Source organism: Megascapheus bottae, chromosome 37 (genome assembly GCF_031878675.1).
Source record: "Megascapheus bottae isolate mThoBot1 chromosome 37, mThoBot2.hap1, whole genome shotgun sequence".
NCBI lineage: Eukaryota > Metazoa > Chordata > Mammalia > Rodentia > Geomyidae > Megascapheus > Megascapheus bottae.
Genome location: NC_143545.1, coordinates 5158878 through 5179359, shown reverse-complemented (window position 1 = coordinate 5179359; position 20482 = coordinate 5158878). Strand labels below are relative to the sequence as shown.

At 43.0% G+C, this 20482-nt stretch overlaps 1 protein-coding gene across 1 annotated transcript; it reads left to right on the top strand.

The window, feature by feature from the left end:
• Positions 1-1697: 1697 nt before the first annotated feature.
• Sspn (sarcospan) lies at positions 1698-19286 on the top strand. Its single transcript, XM_090325231.1, has 3 exons — positions 1698-1963; positions 14365-14451; positions 18202-19286. The coding sequence occupies exons 1-3, from the start codon at positions 1751-1753 to the stop codon at positions 18556-18558; spliced, it is 657 nt and encodes a 218-aa protein (XP_090181357.1). The 5' UTR covers positions 1698-1750; the 3' UTR covers positions 18559-19286.
• Positions 19287-20482: the final 1196 nt, after the last annotated feature.

Genomic DNA, 20482 nt, shown 5'->3' with positions numbered 1-20482 from the left:
GGCTCCCTCTTGGCTTTTTACCTCAAGGTTGGTGCTCTACCACTTGAACCACACCGCCATTTCCGGCTTTTTGCTAGTTGATTGGAAATAAGAATTTCGCTCTAATCCTCCAGATCTCGGCCTTCTGAGTAGCTAGGATTCTGGGAGTGAGCCACCAGCATTTGGTTTATATTCTTCTTTATATTTCATATAAATAAAATATTTGGTTTCTTATTCTTTTTTTTGCCAGTTCTGGGCTTGGACTCAGGGCCTGAGCAGTGTCCTTGAACTTTCTCAAGGCTAGAGCTCTACCACTTAAGCCTCAGCACCACTTCTGGCTTTTTTCTATGTATATGGTACCGAGGAATCGAACCCGGGTCTTCGTGCATGCTAGGCAAGCACTCTACCACTAGGCCAAACTCCCAGTCAAACTCCCTGGTTTCATATTGTTACTTGGTTTCATATTCTTAACAACAGGCACATCGTACTTTCATCCTAATTATTTTGTTCTCACAAAGGGACATTTTCATAGCTGGGTGCTGTGGTTCAAACCTGTAACTCTATGGTTTGGTGCCAGCTGGAGCAGGAAAGCCTGTGAGACTCTTTCCTCCAAGGAAGCAGCAAAAAGCTGAAAATGGAGCTGTGACTCAAATGGTAGAGCATTAGCCTTAAATGAAAAAGCTGAGCAACAGCACTCAGGCAGACCATGAGTTCAAACCCCTGATCTGATTTAAAAACAAACTAACCAACAAAAACATGTAAGGGGCACCTGCAGAGCCTACATCTCTGTCCAAAGCCAAAGCCAGTAAAGAACTGTCAGCTGAATCCCACAAGTCAGAAAGAAGAGTTGGAAAATAAAGCTAATAGAGTGGCAGAGCCAAGCCTGTTCAGAATCAGTTGTCTGTTAGTTACATGCTAGGGAGGGGACATTCATCACCTTGGATTTCTGCTCCCAGAAAACAACAGCCAAAACGGGAATCCTGGACTTCTGATGGAAGAAAACCCACAGTCCCACAGACACAGGCACACAGATATGCACATACATTCCATGCATTCACACAGTGCACATGTGCACACACAGGAATGCATGTCAACACAAGCACACCCCCAAGTGTGCACAGACAATACACATGCATATTTACACGCACGCACACACATACACAAATGCACACACATATAACACAATGCACCCGAAGTGGCATTTTATGTGTGACACACGTGCACATGCAAGCACAGAGACACAGGGACGCAAGCACCCCCCCAACATGTACACACGTACAACGCCTGCACATGCACGCACAATGCATGAACGCATATAGCCCAATGCATGCACACACGCCATGCACAGTGCTTACACATGCCGATTCACACGCACAGGCACACTCAGGCAAGTACAATACACATGCATAACGCACGTGCACTCACAGACTCATGCATGAATGCACTGTGCACACAGACACATGCAGGGATAAAGACTCGCACGTGGCATGCACGTGCATGCACATGAATGCACACACATGCACAATACACACACACACACACACACATTGGCAACTCTAAACAGCTCTGGTGCTAGGAGGCCTTCTGGAGGGAGCAGCGCCCAGTGTTGGTAGTTGGCGACCCCCCTTGAATCCCCCCTGAGCCGTGCCCCAGCCTGGCCTGGCCTGCTGCAAGCTTTTCCCATATTTGTTCAGAGTCTCAGCTCGGTCCCCACCACCATCACCAGGCTCCGATCGCCCCTGATTGCCCCCTGATCACCCAGCTTCCAGCCATGGCCCGGGACCAGAGACCCCGCAGTGGTGCTGGAAGGCCTGGGGAGGCTACAGAAGCGCCGGCCCCAAGGTGCTGTGGCTGCCGCTTCCCGCTGCTGCTTGCCCTGCTGCAGCTGGGCCTGGGCCTGGCTGTGGCTGTCCTGGGCTTTGTCATGGCCAGGATCAGCTCGTCCCTGCTACTCAGAGACACCCCATTCTGGGCAGGCATTCTCGTAAGCTCCCCACTTTTGTATTTCTTTCTTTCTTTCTTTATTGTGTGCCTGAACTGCATGAATCCAACAAGCAGGCCAAGGGTGCACGGCTGGAATGAGAGACTAATCCAACTGCATGCGTCTTCCTGGTGACTCAGTTTCCCCCAGGGTGAGAGGTTGGGCAGGGTACACCATTCCTGTTCTTTTCTTGCCTGTTGCTCACCACAAAATGTCTCCAAAGGCGCCTGATTGGTCTTGTCCTAGAACTTGGATGGGGGTCGGGGGGGAGAGAAGTGGGGGTATCAGGTCTCAAAGATGGGGTGCTCAGATTGGAGCACTTCAGTCACAGCTGTGGAGTCACTGGGGCTTGTTTCTTTTCCTGGTTCCCACTCACCTGGCTTCTCCTCCCTAAATAATGGGGTGAGTTCGTCTTCCCACACAGCAGAGCAGAAGAAACACAAGTCTGTATTTGGAAGTTGGACTTGATGGGGAGTGACTTTTTGTTGTTAAATGGAAATTCCATTGGCTGCCTCCACGAAATAAGGTGGAGAGGTGAGAGAGGAGGACACAGTGGAAGCACAGCCATCATTCACCGGTAGTGGGAAAGTGGGGTGACACCAGGGCGTTGACCGGTGTAGAAATATCTCTGGGCCTAGGCAAGGAATGGATGTACTGTTCCAAGCACGCTCAGCTGTCGTGGGTGTGGAGATGCAGAATGTACATTCCTGCAGTGGGGTTCTTCCGTGTAAAACAGGGGCTGGTGACCGAGCACCCATTGTGTGACCCTCCCCAGAGGGGCTCTGGATGTCATCCTGGGTCTCCCTCATGTCTAAAGTGAGGAAAGCCCAGCCAGACTAGCCCAGGACATGGGAAACTTCCTTCCTTCCTTCCTTCCTTCCTTCCTTCCTTCCTTCCTTCCTTCCTTCCTTCCTTCCGTCTTTCTCTTTCTTTCCCTCCCTCTCTCCTTCCTCCATTCCTGTCTCTCTTTCACTTTCTCTCCTTTCTCTCTGCCTGCCTGTCCTTCCCTCCATCTTCCCTCCCTCCCTCCCTCCTTCCCTCCCTTTTTCCTTCCTTCTTGTCTTTCTTTTTTCCCTCCTCTTTCTTTCTCTCCCTACCTTCAAGCGTTCAAGTTCAAGGATGGACACACACACACACACACACACACACACACACACACACACACACGATCACTACCGGGGTAGACATTAAAGGCACCTGATCAATATGCATCTGTGCAGGTATTTTTCTAATTAAGATTATTTGAATTTACAATTTTTTGCAGAGTAATTTAAAACTTTTAATTTGTGTACTAAGAATTCCCATGAAATTACCGTGATTGGAGTTTTCTAAATCAAGTGATTTTAAAAATAGCTTTTCACTAAGATATTTCCTGGGGATTTTCATTACTTCAGTGACTGTCAATTTATCGAGGGGAAAAATATCCTTGAAGATTAGAAAAAAAATGAAAGGAAATAAAAAAGGAATGGAACTCTTTCATTCAGTGTTTGTTTTTTTTTCTTGTGCCAGTACTGGGATTTGAACTCAGGGCCTTGGACTCGCTCTTAGCTTTTCTGCTCATGGCCAGTCCTCTACCACTTGAGCCATAGCTTCACTTCTAGATTTTGCTGGTTAATTCAATTATAAGAGTCTCTCAGCCTGGGCTGGCTTTGAACTGTGATCCTCAGATCTCAGCTTCCTGAGTAGCTAGGGTGACAGGGATGATAAATAAATTAGTAATATTGAGTATTTGGGGGGGATTTTTTTTTCCAATAGGGACTCTATGTTGTTTTAGAATTCCCAGAAGAACTATACTGAGCCAAGAGAAGCCAGGCCCACACTTTCTCAGGGAAGCCAGGCCTGTACTAGCCGACTCACTAAGACACTGAGTTTGTCCTAACTATGAAATCTGGGGTTTCTCACCTGCCATGTTTTCAAGGATTCAGGGGAGGAAAATGTCAGGAGGAAGATGGTAAAAGACAGATATGGGGTCATGACACCCGCTGCTCAGACACCCATGGCATCCAGGATTTGAGTCCATCTCTCCATCAGGTGAACAATGAGGAGACAGAAAGTCCATTGAAAACAGAAGCCTGGAAACATCCAATGACTGGATCTCTCCATGCCAGGCTGTGAGCCCCTCTCAATACTGGTGTCCATGTCAGGTTGATTCCCTTGGCCTGATGGAAATATCTCCACCATCTTGAAGTTGCCATCTTTTTATCCCTTACTCCCTATGAATCCTAGCTGCATGCCCTCAAGTTACTCAATACTCACTGGGCAAGTTACTAATACCTCCTCCTCCTCCTCCTCCTCCTCCTCCTCCTCCTCCTCCTCCTCCTCTTCTTCCTCCTCCTCCTCCTCCTCATCCTTCTTGTCATCCTCATCCTTTGCCTCCTCTTCCTCCTCCTCCATTTCTCCTTCTCTTCTTCCCTCTGCTCCTGCTTCTCCTCCTCCTCCTCCCATTCCTCCTCCTCCTCTTCTTTCTTCTACTCATTCTTCTGTACCAGTCTTGTGGCTTTACCTTAGGGCCTTGGCACTGTCCCTGAGCTTTTTCCATTCAAGGCTGATACTATACCACTTAAACCATATCTCCACTTCTGACTTCTTGCTGGTTATCTGGAGATGAGTCCCGAGGATCTCTTCTGCCTTGCCTGACTTACTTCATTTTATTTATTTTTTTATTTTTTTTTCTGTGCTGGTACTGGAGCTGAAACTCAGAACTTGGGGCACCATCCTTTACCTCTTTGAGCCACAGCTTTACTTCTGGTTTTCTGGTGATTCACTGGAGATAAGAGTTTCATGGACTTTTCTGCTGGCTTTGAACCAGCATCTTCAGTGGCAGCAGAAAGGGAGGCATGGTTCTAGGCTAATTCTAAAAGGGATTGTTGATATTCTCTGATCAAATCTGGCTAGGGCCATCGTCCCTTCTTAACAGGCACAAGTGTGTGTTCCTGTATGACTGGACGGTAGAAAGCAAAGTGTTTGTTTGAAACTGAATGTCATTCATTCAAGTTGTGGCAGACACGCATTTCAGAAGTGAATACTTGTCTCCTGGCTGGGATTGCCTCAGTGCTGGTGAAGAGGTTGAGAAGGTGAAGAATCGCTTTTAGTGGCATCTGAATGAAATGTGGGTTGCAAAGTGATTCAGCATCCATAGTAAAGATTTAAAAATCGCTTTAAAAGCTGGGTACCAGTAGTCCATGCCTGGGCTTGTAACTAATGGAGATAAGAGGACCTCAGTTCCAAACCCGCCCAAGTAGGAAAGTCTGTAGACACCTGTCTCCAATAAACCACCAAAAAGCCAGAGATGGAGGTGTGACGCAAGTGGCAGAGTGCTAGCTTTGAGCGAAAAAGCCAAATGAGAACAGGAGACTGAATTCAGGCCCCAGTACCTACACACACACACACACACACACACACACACACACACACACACACGCCTTTAATGTAACTTATTATCAAGGCTTCTCTCTCCAATAGAACTTAATGCTAGGGTAGAAAAAGAAAAGGGAGAATTGCTGCTGTGTTAAGGAGATTCTGATCAAGGAGACGATTTAGGCTTTGCAACCAGGGAGAAAATAACAAAGCCCTGGTGCTTCTGGAACGTCCTATGTGGAGATGATCCTGTGGCCCACACCTGTAACCCCAGCTACTCAGGAAGCTGAGATCTGAGGATTGCAGTTTGAAGCCAGCCTAGGCAGGAAAGTCCAGGAAACTCTTATCTTCAATAAAGCTGGAAGTGGGGCTATGGCTCAAGTGGTAGAGACTAGCCTTGAGTGACAATGCAGAGAGACCCAGGTCCTGAGTTTAAAGCCCCAGTACTAGCACAAAAAAAGAGAAGAGAAATTAAAAGAAAAAAAAAAAGAAGGAAAGGGAGGAAGGGAGGAAAAAGGAAAGGGAGAAAGAAAGAAAAAGAAAGGAGGGAAGGAAGGAAGGAAAAAAGGAAGGAAGGAAGGAAAAAAGGCAAGCAGGCTTTTATTTCCTATGCCCATCTCAGCTTGTCTGTCTCTGGAACCTGGGAAGCCATGTACGTAATCCATCTGTGTCTCGTCATGGTTTCAGGAGCGAGAATTCTGGGGCTGGTACTGGGGCTTGAACTCAGGACCTACCTAGTTCTTTCCTTTAGCCTTTTCACACCTGCACGTCCAGCCTTTTGCTGGTTAATGAGAGCTACAAGTTTCTTGGATTTGTCAGATGCTCATTTTTAAAAACACTTTCAGAAATGAACCCACCTGATCATATTTTTTAAAAAATACTAGACGAGGCTCTCATTTGTGCTACAGATAATTAGATTTATTTGGATTTACTGTGGTCTCAATGTACAGCACCATTGAGTAGATTTCTCCTTAATGTGCAGATTCACATTGATGAACCCAAAGGTATTAACAAACACTCGTCTCTGCATTCATTTCCAAAGCCGAGTCTGATTTGAGAGCCTAATTAATTATACTTGATGAATGCAATCCAGCCTCTGACTTGATTTTTTTTTCTTTATCACTGAAGTGACAAAATGCACATTAACAAGATTCCTTCTTTTGAGAGCTTGAAAATTTTCAACACGAAGCAGATGAGCTACAGGAGTTTTGTTTGTTTGTTTGTTTTTCTGTTTGTGCGCTGGTACTGTCTCTTAGCTTTTTGGTAAAGGCTGATGCTAATTGAGCCACAGTTCCATTTCGAGCCTTTTGTTCCCCAGGTAAACTAATCAATATTCTTTCATCTTAGGTTTCTGTATTTCTTCTGCACCCTATAAACTATACAGTGGATTATTTTGAAGTAAATCTCTGACTATATAATTACATCCTTAAAGTCAAATAATAAAAGCAGTATTAAAAAACCCAATTTCACACTTCACATTAGCTAATAGGTTAATTATTTTCTTATTTTGGGAGATAATGGGATTTGAACATGATCTCATACATGCTAGACAGGTGTTTTTCCACTTGAGCCCTTCCACCAGTCTGTTTTGTGTTGGTCATTTTGGGGGGGACCAGTCCTAGGACTTGCACTGAGGGCCTGAGCACTATTCTTGGGCTTTCTCAAGGCTAGAGCTCTACCACTTGAGCCACAGCACCACTTCGGGCTTTTTTTCTATGTATGTGGTTCCAAGGTATCGAACCTGGGTCTTCATGCATGCTAGGCAAGTACTCTACCACTAGGCCAAACTCCCAGCAGGTGTGTGTTGGTCATTTTTGAGTGTTAAGGCCTCAGTTTGTGTCCAAGCCTTCGTGAACTGACCCTACTATTCAGATTGTCTGAGTGGTTGGTAAGTCTTGTGTGTGTTACCATGTTCAGATATTGTACTTCCTACACAGCTAGGACAACAGGCATGAGCTACAGCACTCAGCTTTTCTCAGGGATGTTTGCTCTTGCCAGTTTCTCTTATTTTCTGATTTGTAGCTCTGATTTTGATAGAAAGAATTGCTGCAACGTTTTTCTCTGGTATGTTCAAATGTATTGTTAAGTTTTCATACAACTCAGTAGAAGAAAAAAAATACTCTTGATACGATTATAAACCTCTGGGGATCAACTTGCAAAGTTTCTTAAGTTTTGTGAGTCATACCTTTCCATAAAATAGGATACTATTTTTTAAAATTTATTGTACTGTTTTTGGTAACAGATCCAAAGTAAGCAATATGAAAATGATACCTTTTCTTGAAAGAGGACATATTTGAGCAAGGTGTAAAGAATCACCTTGACTGGATTTGTGTGTGTGCATGCACAGCACCTGTACTTTTCCTTTTCTGCACCCCCTCCCTCAAGTCTCGTGCTCTACCACTTGAGCCATACCTCCACTTGTGGCTTTTTGTTTATTGGAGATAAGAGTCTCGCAGATTTGTCTGCCCAGGCTGGTTTTGACTCTTGATCCTCAGATCCTCACCTTCCCAAATGGCTAGGATTACAGAAATAGGTTACCAGCACCTGGCCACCATGAGTTATTTTAATAATGTATTTTAAAGAGAACACGTTGGAACCTATGAGTTAGTCGTTAAAGTGGAGCTGCACACAGGTTCCTAGCTTTGCAGTAGGAAGCTCCGTCTGGCTCCTTGTCTGTGCGGATCAGTGCTCTCAAGCAGTAGAGCACAGTGCATGAAAGAAGAATGAATGAACCTCTGCCTGGCCAGTCAACCTAAAAAGTGAACATCTGCCAAGCCAACTAGCCTAACAAGCTCATTTCTCTTCTCTCTCTTCCTGGGCTTGGACAACAGATCCCAGGCTATACCACACAGCTGGGAAAATTTCAAGGCATCCTTGATGGAAGTTGAGGAAAGGACTTCTGGCATTTGAAGAGTCTCATCATGATCAAACACACACACACACACACACACACACACACACACACACACACACACCTCCACTGATTAAACACACACACACACACACACACACACACACACACACACACACACACACACACACACACACACACACACACCTCCACTTCCAATAGAAAAGGAGAAGGTATCTACAGCACAGCTTTAACTTGGGATGGAAACAACCTTAACTTTCCCAACCAATCAGGGTCTCTGTTACAAAAGAGCAAGGGACCATGGCCATTCTCTGCCAACCAATCAGAACCTCTGTTGCAACAGAGCAGGTACCTACTCCCATTCTTTGCCAACCAATCAGAACCTCTGTTACAAAAGAGCAGGAGACTTTCCCTCCTCCCCTAATACAGACTTTTCTACCTGGGCTGGTTTTGAACCACAACCCTGGGATGAGTCTTCTGCGTAGCTAGGATTACAGATATGAATCACCTGCACCTGGCAGCCTTTAACTTTAGCTAGGTTAAAGGATAACTCATCCTGGATCCATTGTCTGGAAAGAGGTAGAGATGGGTGTTGAATTTGTACCTATGAGGTCCTACTAGATTTATACCTACTATATCTACTAGATTCCTATCCCCCTCCAGTCACTATCTTTAGTTAGATGAAAAGTTAACTCAGCAAACATGCCAGAAATGAACCCATGGCTCAAGTGATAGAGCACTAATCTGGATGAAAAAGCTAAGGTCCAGGCCCTGAGTTCAAGTCTCAGTACTGGCATACACCACCCACCACCACTAACAACAGCAAAAACAACAACAACAAAAAACAGCAAAACATTACAAATCCTCAATAAGCTCAATAAGGAGAGTTGTTTTTTTTTTTTTTTGTCTCTTCAGTGTGGTGTTACCAATCCCAAAGCAGCATAAGATAGGTACACAATGATTCTTTGTGAGAATAGAGTGAAATTATTTCCTAGATATGATAGAGGCCTTCCATTTCCATTTGCATATATTATTCATTTTTTTTTTCAGCTAATGTTTCAGAGTCATTTACCTTGGCACAGGCTTTAGGTCATACGAGATGAAACAAAATAACTGTGACTAAAATCCCAGGTGCAATTTAAACCAAGGAATTTACCTCTTCAGAACCAATGATAAAGCAAGTCTTCTGTTTTCCATGATAAATCAGAGTCTCTAAGCTCAGAGTTGTGATGCCTGCTGGGACCCTTGTGTGGGTTGTAAAGATTTGCTGTTGGCACTGTGACTCAAGAGGGCTACAACCACTCAGGAGAGGGGTGGTTTCTAGAATGTTCTCCAAACTGCTGCACTTTGGGAGACTCTGTGACACACAGTGGCTGAAAGACAGTGTTTCTGTGTTGTGAACCACAAAGTGATTCCTCTTTCTCTTCTTGTTTTGTGCCAGCATTGAGATTTGAACTCAAGTCCCCTGGCCACTGTCCCTGAGCTTTTCTATCTTTCTTTCTTTTTTTTTTTTTTTAAGTCAAGGCTGGGTACTCTATTTCTTGAGCCACAGCTCCATTTCTAGCTTTTTACTGGTTTATTTGGAAATAGAGAGTCTCACTGACTTTTCTTCCCTGGCTTGAACTCACATTTCTAGTCCTATACCATAAATTTCTAAAGGGAAAACCCTCATCTTCTCTTATGGAGATGGTAATGGCTGCGGGTGGAAAGATCTCAAAGATTACCTTGTTAGCCATTCATATGGATTCTCACAAATCAGGAAAGGAGCCTTTCTCACTCCCAGATTCCTCCTCTGAAATTTCATTTACCTGTGAACAAATACAGTCTGAAAAATATTCCGTGGAAAGTTTCAGAAATACATTCCTAAGTGTTAAACATTCCATGCTGTACCTGATGGCGTGTGTTATCTTCCTCTCTGGATCATGCATGAATTAGCTTTTTGGTTGAGTGTTTAGACCCAGGCTGTCTTTGAACCACAGTCTTCTGGAGTACAGGTAAACACTGCCAGGAAGACTGTGTTTGTATCTTAGACAGGGGTTCCCTGGAGCAGTCTCAGAATGCAGATGGTCAGTTCCAATGCCAGTCACGTTAAATCAGAAATTCTGAGGGTGGCTCTGCACCCTTCCTGGTACTCACAACCAATTTTTCAGTCTTAGTCTCACTGTAAGGCATCATGGCTGCAGGAGGGAAATGCTCAGTCATGAAAAAATAGTCTCTTCAATTTTAAAATCTTAATTTCCTAACTGGTCTTATCGCCAATTAACCAGCAAAAAGCTGGAAGTAGAACTGTGGTTCAAGTAGAAAAAGCCAAGCAAGATTGCAAGGCCCTGAGTTCAAGCCCCACGATTGGCACAAAAAAAGAAAAAAAGTGACATTTTGATTTTAATACGGATCCTTTTGAAATGCTCAGCTTACTTTTCTGTTATGCATTCATAATTCTCCCCATTAAGGCTACATTAAACTGACAGTCTGCCATATTTGTTACAAAATGAATTGCAATATTTTACCTGAAATTATATGCAATCAATGAAACTCCCCAGAAAAATATCTTTACAGATAGGAGAGAAGGATAGAAGAGAGACATTGATCAAGATGCATCAACTGACATGTTGCAATGAAACCTTTTTCTACAACTACTTAAAGATAATAAAAGAAAAGCCCTGCTAAATAAAAAGTAAAGTCCCGTGATAAATTAAAGTTGATCCTATTATTCTATAATTGAAATCAAGCTCTTTTTGGAAGGAGGAGGGTCGAAGTGGGCCTCTGGCTCTGTCCGTTTGGTTTTCTGTTCAAGCCAGTTGCTGTATCGATCCAGCTACAAGCTCCAATTCTGGCTTTCTGTTGATTAATTGGAAATAAAAGTCTCACATGCTTTCCTGCCTGGATTGGCTTTGAACTATGATCCTCAGATCTCAGCCTGAATCAAGCTCTTAAATACAGCTAAGAGTTGATTAATTTACAGAAACAGAGGCACACCTCACACCGGCAAATAAAAGGTTTGGCTAGAAGGAAGAGGGAGATACTCAAAAGCATTTGACAGAGAAAATTTGTATTCTCCATGCAGCCCTGTCAAGCAATCCTGCCACCAACCAAGAGAATAAATAAATTGGAGATGGTGTGAATGCCATGAGACCAGAATATAAATACATATGTCATAGAGAGTAGGAAACACCCATAATTCTACTTCTCAGAAAATATTTAGTGTGCAGCCTCCAGTGAAGACATAATGAAAAGGGGGAAAAATCCCTTAATATGTCGATAAATCTCAAGATTTTTAGAATTTTAGTCTTCCTTTTTTTCTCTCTCCAGAATGCATTGCTGCAGGTACACAAGCAAAAAGCAAAGGCTGGCAGACTCAGAGTCTGTGTCTCGAAACAGCCTTATCCTTCCTAGAGCATCCTAACACCAAGGAGAATTCAGCCTCCCTCCTCTCACGGCAGGAAACAACAGGAATAATAATAGTAGTCTGTCTACAGAATGTAGAATTTAGAACTTAGCACTTCTCTTTATGTTATATACATTGTAAAAGACATGGAAAACTAGATGGATAAACTAGATTGTCTTCCAATTTTCTTTTAAACTATCCTTTTTTTAAAACCATCCTCTCAATATTCTCCCTCCCTCTCTCTCCCCTTCTCTTTGTTCGTTCGTTCGTTCGTTCGTTCTTTCCTTCTTTTCTTGTGCTACTCTGGGCCTGGGCAGAGATTTCTTTTCTCAAAGCTAATATTCTACCACTTAAGCTACTTTTTTTTTTTTTTTTTTTGGATGGGTCATGGGGCTTGAACTCTGGGCCTGGGTGCTGTCCCTGAGTCCTTCAGCTCAAGGCTACTTGACTTACCCATGGGCCTGGTCGTTGTCTCTGAGCTTTTCAACTCTAGGCAACTGCCCTACCCTTTGAGCCACAACCCCACTTCCCATTTTCTAGTGATTAATTAGAGATAAGAGACTCTTGGTCTTTAGTGCCCGGGCTGGCTTTGAACCATAATCCTCAGATCTCAGCCTCCTGAGTAGCTAGGATTATAGGCTTGAGCCACCACGCCCAGCCACTTTACTACTTCTGACATTTTTCTGAGTAGCTCATTGCAGATAAGAGTCTCATGGACTTTCTTGCCCAGGCTGGCTTTGAACCATGATCTTCAGATCTTAGCTTCCTGAGAAGCTAGGATTATAGGTGTGAGCCATTGGTGCCTGGTACAGTTTATTTATTTATTAATTTATTCATATACTGTGTGTGTGGGGAGGTGTGTGTGTGTGTGTGTGTGTGTGTGTGTGTGTGTGTGTGTGTTCTGGGGCTTGAACTCCGGGCCTCATTCTCTCTCACACTTGTCTTTTTTTTGCTAAAGCTGGTGTTCTACCACTTGAGCCATGCTTCCATTTCTGGCCTCTTGTTGGCTCATTGGAGATAAGCGTCTCCTGGACTTTTTTTTTTTTTTTTGCACTAGCTGACTTCTAACTGGGATCCTCGTGTCTTAGTCTCCTGAGTAGCTGGGATTCCAGAAGTTAACCATTGGCTCTTTTTATCAATATCCTTATCCACTTGCTATACCAAGCTCCAAAATGCCAGTTCTACTGTTTTTACAGCACAGGTTTGCACTTTCCTTTGTGTTCTCTGATGCCACCTCTGCCCTTTGAGCCTGGGTATCTGGTCCAACAGTACATTCCTGAAACCTCACACAATTAGCCACTTCCTGGTCTGTGGGCATCCCTTCTTCATTGCAAAAGTCCAGGAATATCATGGCAGAAAGTTCTGAAGGTGCTATTGTTTTTTGATATGAATTCTTTCCCCTGTCTGGAATACTGTGTCTCTGGTGGATCTCTGCCCTGCCAGCTCAGGAAGCCAGGCACTTTGTCTGGCATGAGAAATCTTGTTCTTTCCTTCCCATGGTCATAAAGCAATCAATTGGCAGTAGTCAGTAAAGATTACTTTCTGATTTATATTTACTTACACATATATAAGTAAATATATAAGTATGTATATTGATATCCCGTGCAAAGCTGGAGGTAAGAAAAACATGCCCTTTTACTAAGATTTACCAAGGAATTAAAATATGGGTGCTGGTGGCTCACACCCATTATTCTGCCTACTCAAAAGGCAGACATCAGAGGACTGAGGTTCAAAGCCAGCCCAGGCAGAAAAATCTGAGAGACTTCTATCTCCAATGAACCAGAAAAAGCTGAAAGTAAAGGTGTGGCTCCGCCTTGAGCAGAAAAGGTAAGGGAAAGAATCCAGGCTCTGAGTTTAAGCCCCAGGACCAACACAATTAAAAATGCTAATGATATGACTGTATTTTTTTGGTTTTGTTTTTGTTTTTTGATGTTGTCTTTTGTTTTGCCAGTCTTGATACTTGAACTCAGGGCCTGGGCACTGCCCCTGGGTTTCTTTGCTTAAGGCTAGCACTTTACCATTTGAGCCACCGTGCCACTTCTGGCTTTTTCTGAATATATGGCACTGAGGAATCAAACCCAGGGCTTCATGCATACTAGCTAGGCAAGCACTCTACCACTAAGCCCCCTTTCCAGCCCTATTGATATTACTGTTATACCTTTAAAGAACCCTTATTTCCTTAGTGAAACCTTTTACACTGCCCAATTCAATTTCTTCTGATGACTAGACATTTTTAAATAGCATTTGACATCAAATATACTGCCTTAAAGTAGATTTATTTTGTCCTATATTTAATTATTCTACTCATCATATTCTAAACCTTACATAACAGACAAACTTAACAGCTTCTGGCAACATTGAAATGAATTGGTTTTATTGTTCAAGACAGAGAGGGAAAGATCCAGCATATAAAGATATGTAAAGCAGAACTAATATCTTAATGACAGAGATGTTGTCAGCGTATGACACACTGGGATGTCATGAAATATACTGGTCACGTCAGGCCTTGGTGGCTCACACCTGTAATTCAGTTACTCAGGAGACCTGAGATTTGAGGATCCCAGTTCGAGGCCAGCTCAAGTAGAAAGGTTCATGAGACTCTTATCCTCCAATTAACCTATAGTGGATATGTGATTCACATGATAGAGCACCAGTCTTGAACAAAAAAGCCAAGTAAGGGTATAAGTCCCTGGGTTTGGGTCACATCGCTGGCACCAAAATAAAATCCCTCCTCACTCTAATTCTACCCTTGTGCTGTTTTTTTGTGTGTTATGTGTGTGTGTTTGGCAGGTTTGCTTAGTAGCCTACCTTGGCTTGTTCATGCTTTGTGTCTCTTATCAAGTGGATGAAAGGACCTGTATCCAGTTTTCTATGAAAGTAAGTGGTTATTTTTCTTGCTTTTTTTTTTATCATTTCATAGAATAAGTACACAATTTAAGAAAAAGTGCTTTGTTGAAAGGATTTCATATCTATCGGGCTAGAAATTACATTTTCACGAAGGACCCAAAAAAACTGTTTTAAGAGGGCATTGGTCCAGATTCAAGGGCAATGCTCGTCTTTCTTAAATCTTAATTTCCATGAACTGGTTTGGCCTAGAGTGAGGAAAATGACTTCTTCTATGCCCTTAAAAGGAATATCGAATGTTCATCCATTTAGCAAAACATTTGGCCGGTAGCATTTTGGAAAGCTATCCTTCTGTACTGGTGTGCAATTCCAATATCTTGGAGGTTTTGGAATATTTTAATCATGAAACAATCTAAATGTGTTTTCCCCCCTCCCCATGTAGGTGGAACCATCGAGAGAAAAATTATACTTGGGTACATCAAACATGCAGAAAAACAGTTATTTGTGAGTGATGGCATTGTTGCAATATTTTTTTAGGTTTTTAATTTTTTTGAAATGTTATATGAGACATTTTCTTCTTTTTTTTGTCTTTTTTTTTGGTGGGGGTAGGGGGTGAGATTAGGCCTGAGTGATTTGCTTAGTCTTTTTTTTTTTTTGCTCTAGGCTGGTGCTCTACCACTTGAGCCACCACTCCATTTCTGACTTTTAGGCAGTTCTTTGAGAATAAGAGTTTTACTGATTTTCCTGTTCAGCCTGGCAACCTTCAGATCTTGCAGCCTTTTATGTAGCTAGTATTACAGACCTAAGCCATTAGCGTCTGGAACACATGGTCCCTTCTCCTTGTTGTTTTTTTTTTTTTTGGTAGTACTTGGGTTTGAACTCGGGACCTTCTGCTTGTTAGACAGGCACTTTTGGCTGGATCATGGCAGGTCAGAGCTCCAGTCCTTTCTTATTTGAATTATGGTACTATGAAAATGGCGGTTTTACCTTCACTGTTTTCTGGGGCAAAGGGAGAAAAAAGTGTGGATATTTCACATATGCGGATGCAAATCTTTTGGGGGATGTTTTCTACTTTGCAAATATGTATGAAATTTAGAAGGCTCTGCCTCTAGACGTTTTAGCTCCAATTTCCTAAAACTTGTGCTGTCATCGCTCACCAAAGATTAGAATTATGAATGGATGACTGTTTAGTCCAGTAGTTTTCTTTGAGAGGAAATCTTCAGACAGGAAAAGTAAAATTTCAAAATGTAGATGGATGCACCAAGATTCGAACTCAGCACTTAAAAAAAAGTAGGTATTTGTTTGTCTATTTATTCACTGACTGCCAGGGACTTGAACTCAGGACCTCAGGCCCTCCCCTCCCCTTCCCTTTTCCTTTCCTTTTCTTTCTGTACTGCTACAAGGGCTTGAACTCAGGGCCTCACAGGCTCCGCTTTCTTTTTTCTTTTAACTCACAATGGGTGCTGTACAATTTGAACCACACGTCCTCCAGTCCAGCATTTTGCTGGTTACCTTCAGGTCAAGTTTCATGTGAGCTTTTCTGCCCACTGGCTCTGAAGCACCAATCCTCAGATCTCAGTGTCTTGCACAACTAGGATTATAAGCCTGAGCTCTCATGATCTGACCCGAGCAGGCACACATTCTCCTTGCACACTTTCTCTTAGGCTCCCTCCTGGATGTCACCAACACTTCCTTGTTTTCTGCTTTGCCTCTGTCACCAGGTTTGGTGGGCCAATTTGGCTGTGGCTTTTGCCTGCCCTTGTGGTTCAGCATTCCTGGGGCTCAGAAACATGTAGTGTCATGTGCAGATTTCCGCCCTTTCTCCCTCCTCCTTCCCTCCCTCCCTCTTCCCAGGCACATTCTTTGAAGTAATTAAATTGAAACTGGACCTCTGCCCCCAAGCCAGAATCATGGAAGCCACAGCTGGGTACCAATTACAGCGACACCCAGAGGCCAGGTTCTATAAGCTCAGGGTGGTCTGCCCAGGTGCTAGCAAGACCCATTTACGCATTTTCATAGTGACTTCCGCTTGATTTTAAATCAGGGATGCCAAAGCTAGGTTTGTGGCTGCTGGATGACTTAGACATGGGGAAAGAAAGAAAGGGGCGGAGGGGAAAGAAGCTATGGTGTTGGGAAGGAAATCCACATGCCATGAGGGAATCAAGAGTATATTTATAACATGACCTAGATAAGTGATCTTAATCCCTCTTCTTCCTTCCATTGAGCTGGTGTTTTTTTGAACAAGCTGAGTCACCAGTGTGACACCCACCTGAAGCTCCTGGCTAGCCTGGTATGCATGGATTTGATTCCTCAGTACACAAACAAAGCTGGAAGTGGTGCTGTGGCTCGAATGGTAGAGGGCCAGCCTTGAGTACAAAGAGGCTCAGGGACAAAGCCCAGGCCCTGAGTTCAAGACCCCAGGACTAGCCATAAAACAAACCAACAAAACAAGGGAGCAGGAAGGATGACACCAGTGGGCCCTGTAATCCTGACTACTCCAAAGGATGTGCTTGACTTCTGGAGCTTCCAGCTCTATTTCTAGCTTTTTGCTGGTTGATTGTGGATACGAGTCTCATGGACTTTCCTACCCAAGATTAGCTCCAACCACCATCCTCAGATCTCAGTGTACTAAGATAGCTAGGATTACAGGCGTGAGCCACCATTACTTGTCTCCCTTGATTGTGAAATGGAGCATTCACGTATGATTATCTTGGTTTTGTTTTATTTTGTTTTCTTTCTGCCAGTCCTGGGCTTGAGCTCAGGGCCTGAGCACTGTCCTTGGACTTTCTCAAGGCTAGAGCTCTACCACTTGAGCCTCAGCACCATTTCTGGCTTTTTTCTATGTATGTGGTACCGAGGAATCGAACCCAGGTCTTCGTGCATGCTAGGCAAGCACTCTACCACTAGGCCAAACTCCCGGCCCCTGGTTATCTTGTTTTATAGCTACATCTACACATAAATATCTCAACAGTCATATGAATATGATTAATCATATTCTTGAAAAAGACCCAACATCTATATGGCAATTAGAAATATGAGCAGAGGGCCTGGTGATAGAATGCATAAAGCCCTAGGTTCGATTCCTAGGTACCACATACATAGAAAAAGCTGGAACTGGTGCTGTGGCTGAAGAAGTACCTTGAGAAAGCTTACGGACAATACCCAGACCCTGAGTTCAAGCCCCAGGACTGGCAAAATAAAAACAAAAACAAAATTTAAAAAAACCCACAAATTTTTGAGGCCAGAAGTGTACCTTAGTGCTTGCCTAAGCCCTGATTCCATTCCTTGGTACCACATACACAGAAAAAGCAGGAAGTGGTGCTGTGGCTCACGTGATAAAGTGCTAGCCTTGAGAAAGTTCAAGGACTGTGTTTAGGCCCTGAGTTCAAGCCCCAGGACTGGCAAAAAAAAAAAAAAAAAGAAAAGGAAAAAGAGAAGAAAAAACAAAAAAGGAATATGAGCAGAGCTCATGGATTTTTCCTGCCTAGGCACAATCCATGAGACTCTTATCTCCATGAAATCACCAGAAAACCAGAAGTAGAGCTGTGGTTCAAAGTGGTAGAACGCTAACATTGAGCAGAAAAGCTAACAAAAACCAAAACCCAGAAAGTGCTCAGGCTCTGAGTTCAAGCCCCATCACTAACAAATAAAAAACAACAACAAAACCCCAAACCGACTTCTTGAGAGACCAAAAAAAAAAAGAGCAGAGTTTTCTAATTAGCTTTGCAAACAAACCTTCCCCATTCCTGTCACCAGAAAGATCTGTCTTCTGATTTCTTGCAGCTTCTGTACTTCTTGCTGAGTGCCCTGGGTCTGATGGTGTGTGTGCTGGCCGTGGCTTTTGAGGCCCATCTTTATTCCCAGCTTTCCCAGTTTTCCTGTGAGACCACGCCGGACGCCTGCCAGTGCAAACTGCCATCCTCTGAGCCACTCAGCAGAACTTTCATATACAGGGGGGTACCAGGCTGTGACAGCATCACTGGCACCTTCAAACTCTTCCTAATTATCCAGATAGTTCTGAATCTCGCCTGTGGGCTAGTGTGTCTGATAGCCTGCTTTGTAATGTGGAAGCATAGGTACCAGGTCTTTTATGTTGGGGTTCGGATGTGTTCCCTGACAATGTCTCAACGCCAGCAGTGAAATGTCTAAACAGTCTTAGTGGAAAAAAAAAAAAAAACTCACAAAACAAAACCCCTAACTCCTCAAACCAACCAACCAACCAAACAAAAAAAACCCCAAAGCACACACCTGGCTAGCTGAAGTAAAGAAATAAAATTGTTTTTAAAAAAGAAACAAAATGGGAGCTGGGAGTTTGGCCTAATGGTAGAGTGCTTGTCTAGCAAGCATGAAGCTCTGGGTTCGATCCCTCAGTACCACATGCACAGAAAAAGCTAGAAATGGTGCTGTGGCTCAAGTGGTAGAGTGCTAGCCATGTGAAATCTCAGGGGCAGTACTCAGGCCCTGAATTCAAACCCCAGGACTGGCAAAAGAAAAAAGAAAAGAAAAGAAAAGAAGTGAAAATACCTCCAGACAGCTCCACGTCTTTGGACAAGAGAAGATAATTCACAGCTCTAAATGAATATATTTTTTAAAAATATTTTTCAGTCCACAAACGAGCATTTCGTCAGATTTCTATTGTATTTAAAATTTTTGTATGTGTTTAATGTGTTGGGGAAATAAAGTCCCAATTGATGTTGATGAATATTAAAAATGGAAAAGAATACTCAACAGAGAGGAAAATGACATAGATAAATCTTTATAGTTTAGAGACCTAATACTTATTGTAATAATCATTTTTATCCATTACTTTATATAGATTCCTTCCTTCCTTCCTTCCTTCCTTCCTTCCTTCCTTCCTTCCTTCCTCCCTCCCTCCCTCCCTCCCTCCCTTCCCTTCCTTTCCCTTTCCCTTCCCCATCTCCCGCCCTCCTCTCTCTTCCCCTTTCCTTCCTTTTTCCTTCCATTCCTTCTTTTGGTGCCACTACTGGAGCTTGAACTCAGAGACTGACACTCTTGCTTAGCTTTCCCCCCACAGAATTGGTGCTCTATCATTTGTGCTATATCCCTACCTCTGGCTTTTTGCTGGCTCATTGCAGGCAATTTTGTCTTGGAACCAGAACTCTCAGATCTCGGCCTCTGCAGTGCTTTGATTTGGCTCTGTGAGAACCCTTGCTAAATGGATTTCCTTTTCCCTAATTGAAAGGTACTGGTAGTTGTATTCTTAATGATGTAGAAAGTTGAAGCATAATTACATTATGCCTCTGTTCTATCAGCTACAACAAATCATTAAGATTAATTTCTAGCTAATTGTTCATTATAATTATGCTCACAAGTCTATTTTAATGAGCTCCAGCTATACTTAGACTCCTCTGTCTGTGTGAATAGAAATGACTCTCACAAGACAAGCTATCTAAAGATCCTTTTTTAAAAGCTCTTTCTGGTAGGCAAGCATTTGGAAAACGGTTTTGTTTTTAAATTACTACTCAGGTTTAAAGCATTCATTTAAACAACAACAAAGGAGTATTTGTCCAAGAAAATGTTTGTACAAATAGCACACATGTAGAAATGATCTCTTTCAGCAACAGTCTCTTTAAGGGAGACTGGACATTGTTGATGATTTTATTCATGACATTGTATTTGATATGTAATACCAGCATTGATTTGTATGCACCAATATCCCAGACACCAAAATTATATTTTTTTTCCTTAGTATTTTTGTGTAGATACTAGGACTTGATCTCAGGATTTGGGTGTTGTCTTTGAGCTTTTCTCTCAAGGACAGCCATAGTTCTACTTCCAGATTTTTGCTGGTTAATTGGAAATAAGAATCTCATAGACTTTTTTGTCTGGGCTGACTTTGAATTGCAATCCTCATATCTTAGCCTCCTGAGTAAACCCATATGGTTTCTGATCATTTTTTATAAAAAGGAGAGAATATGGGATAATCCAGAATATTGTGGGCTGTCTTTCATAAAGTAAGAAAGTACCCCTCTATGCAACTCCTGAATAATAACAGTAAAATTGCATTAAAAACATAGACCAAATTAAAAGTAAGAAAGCGGTG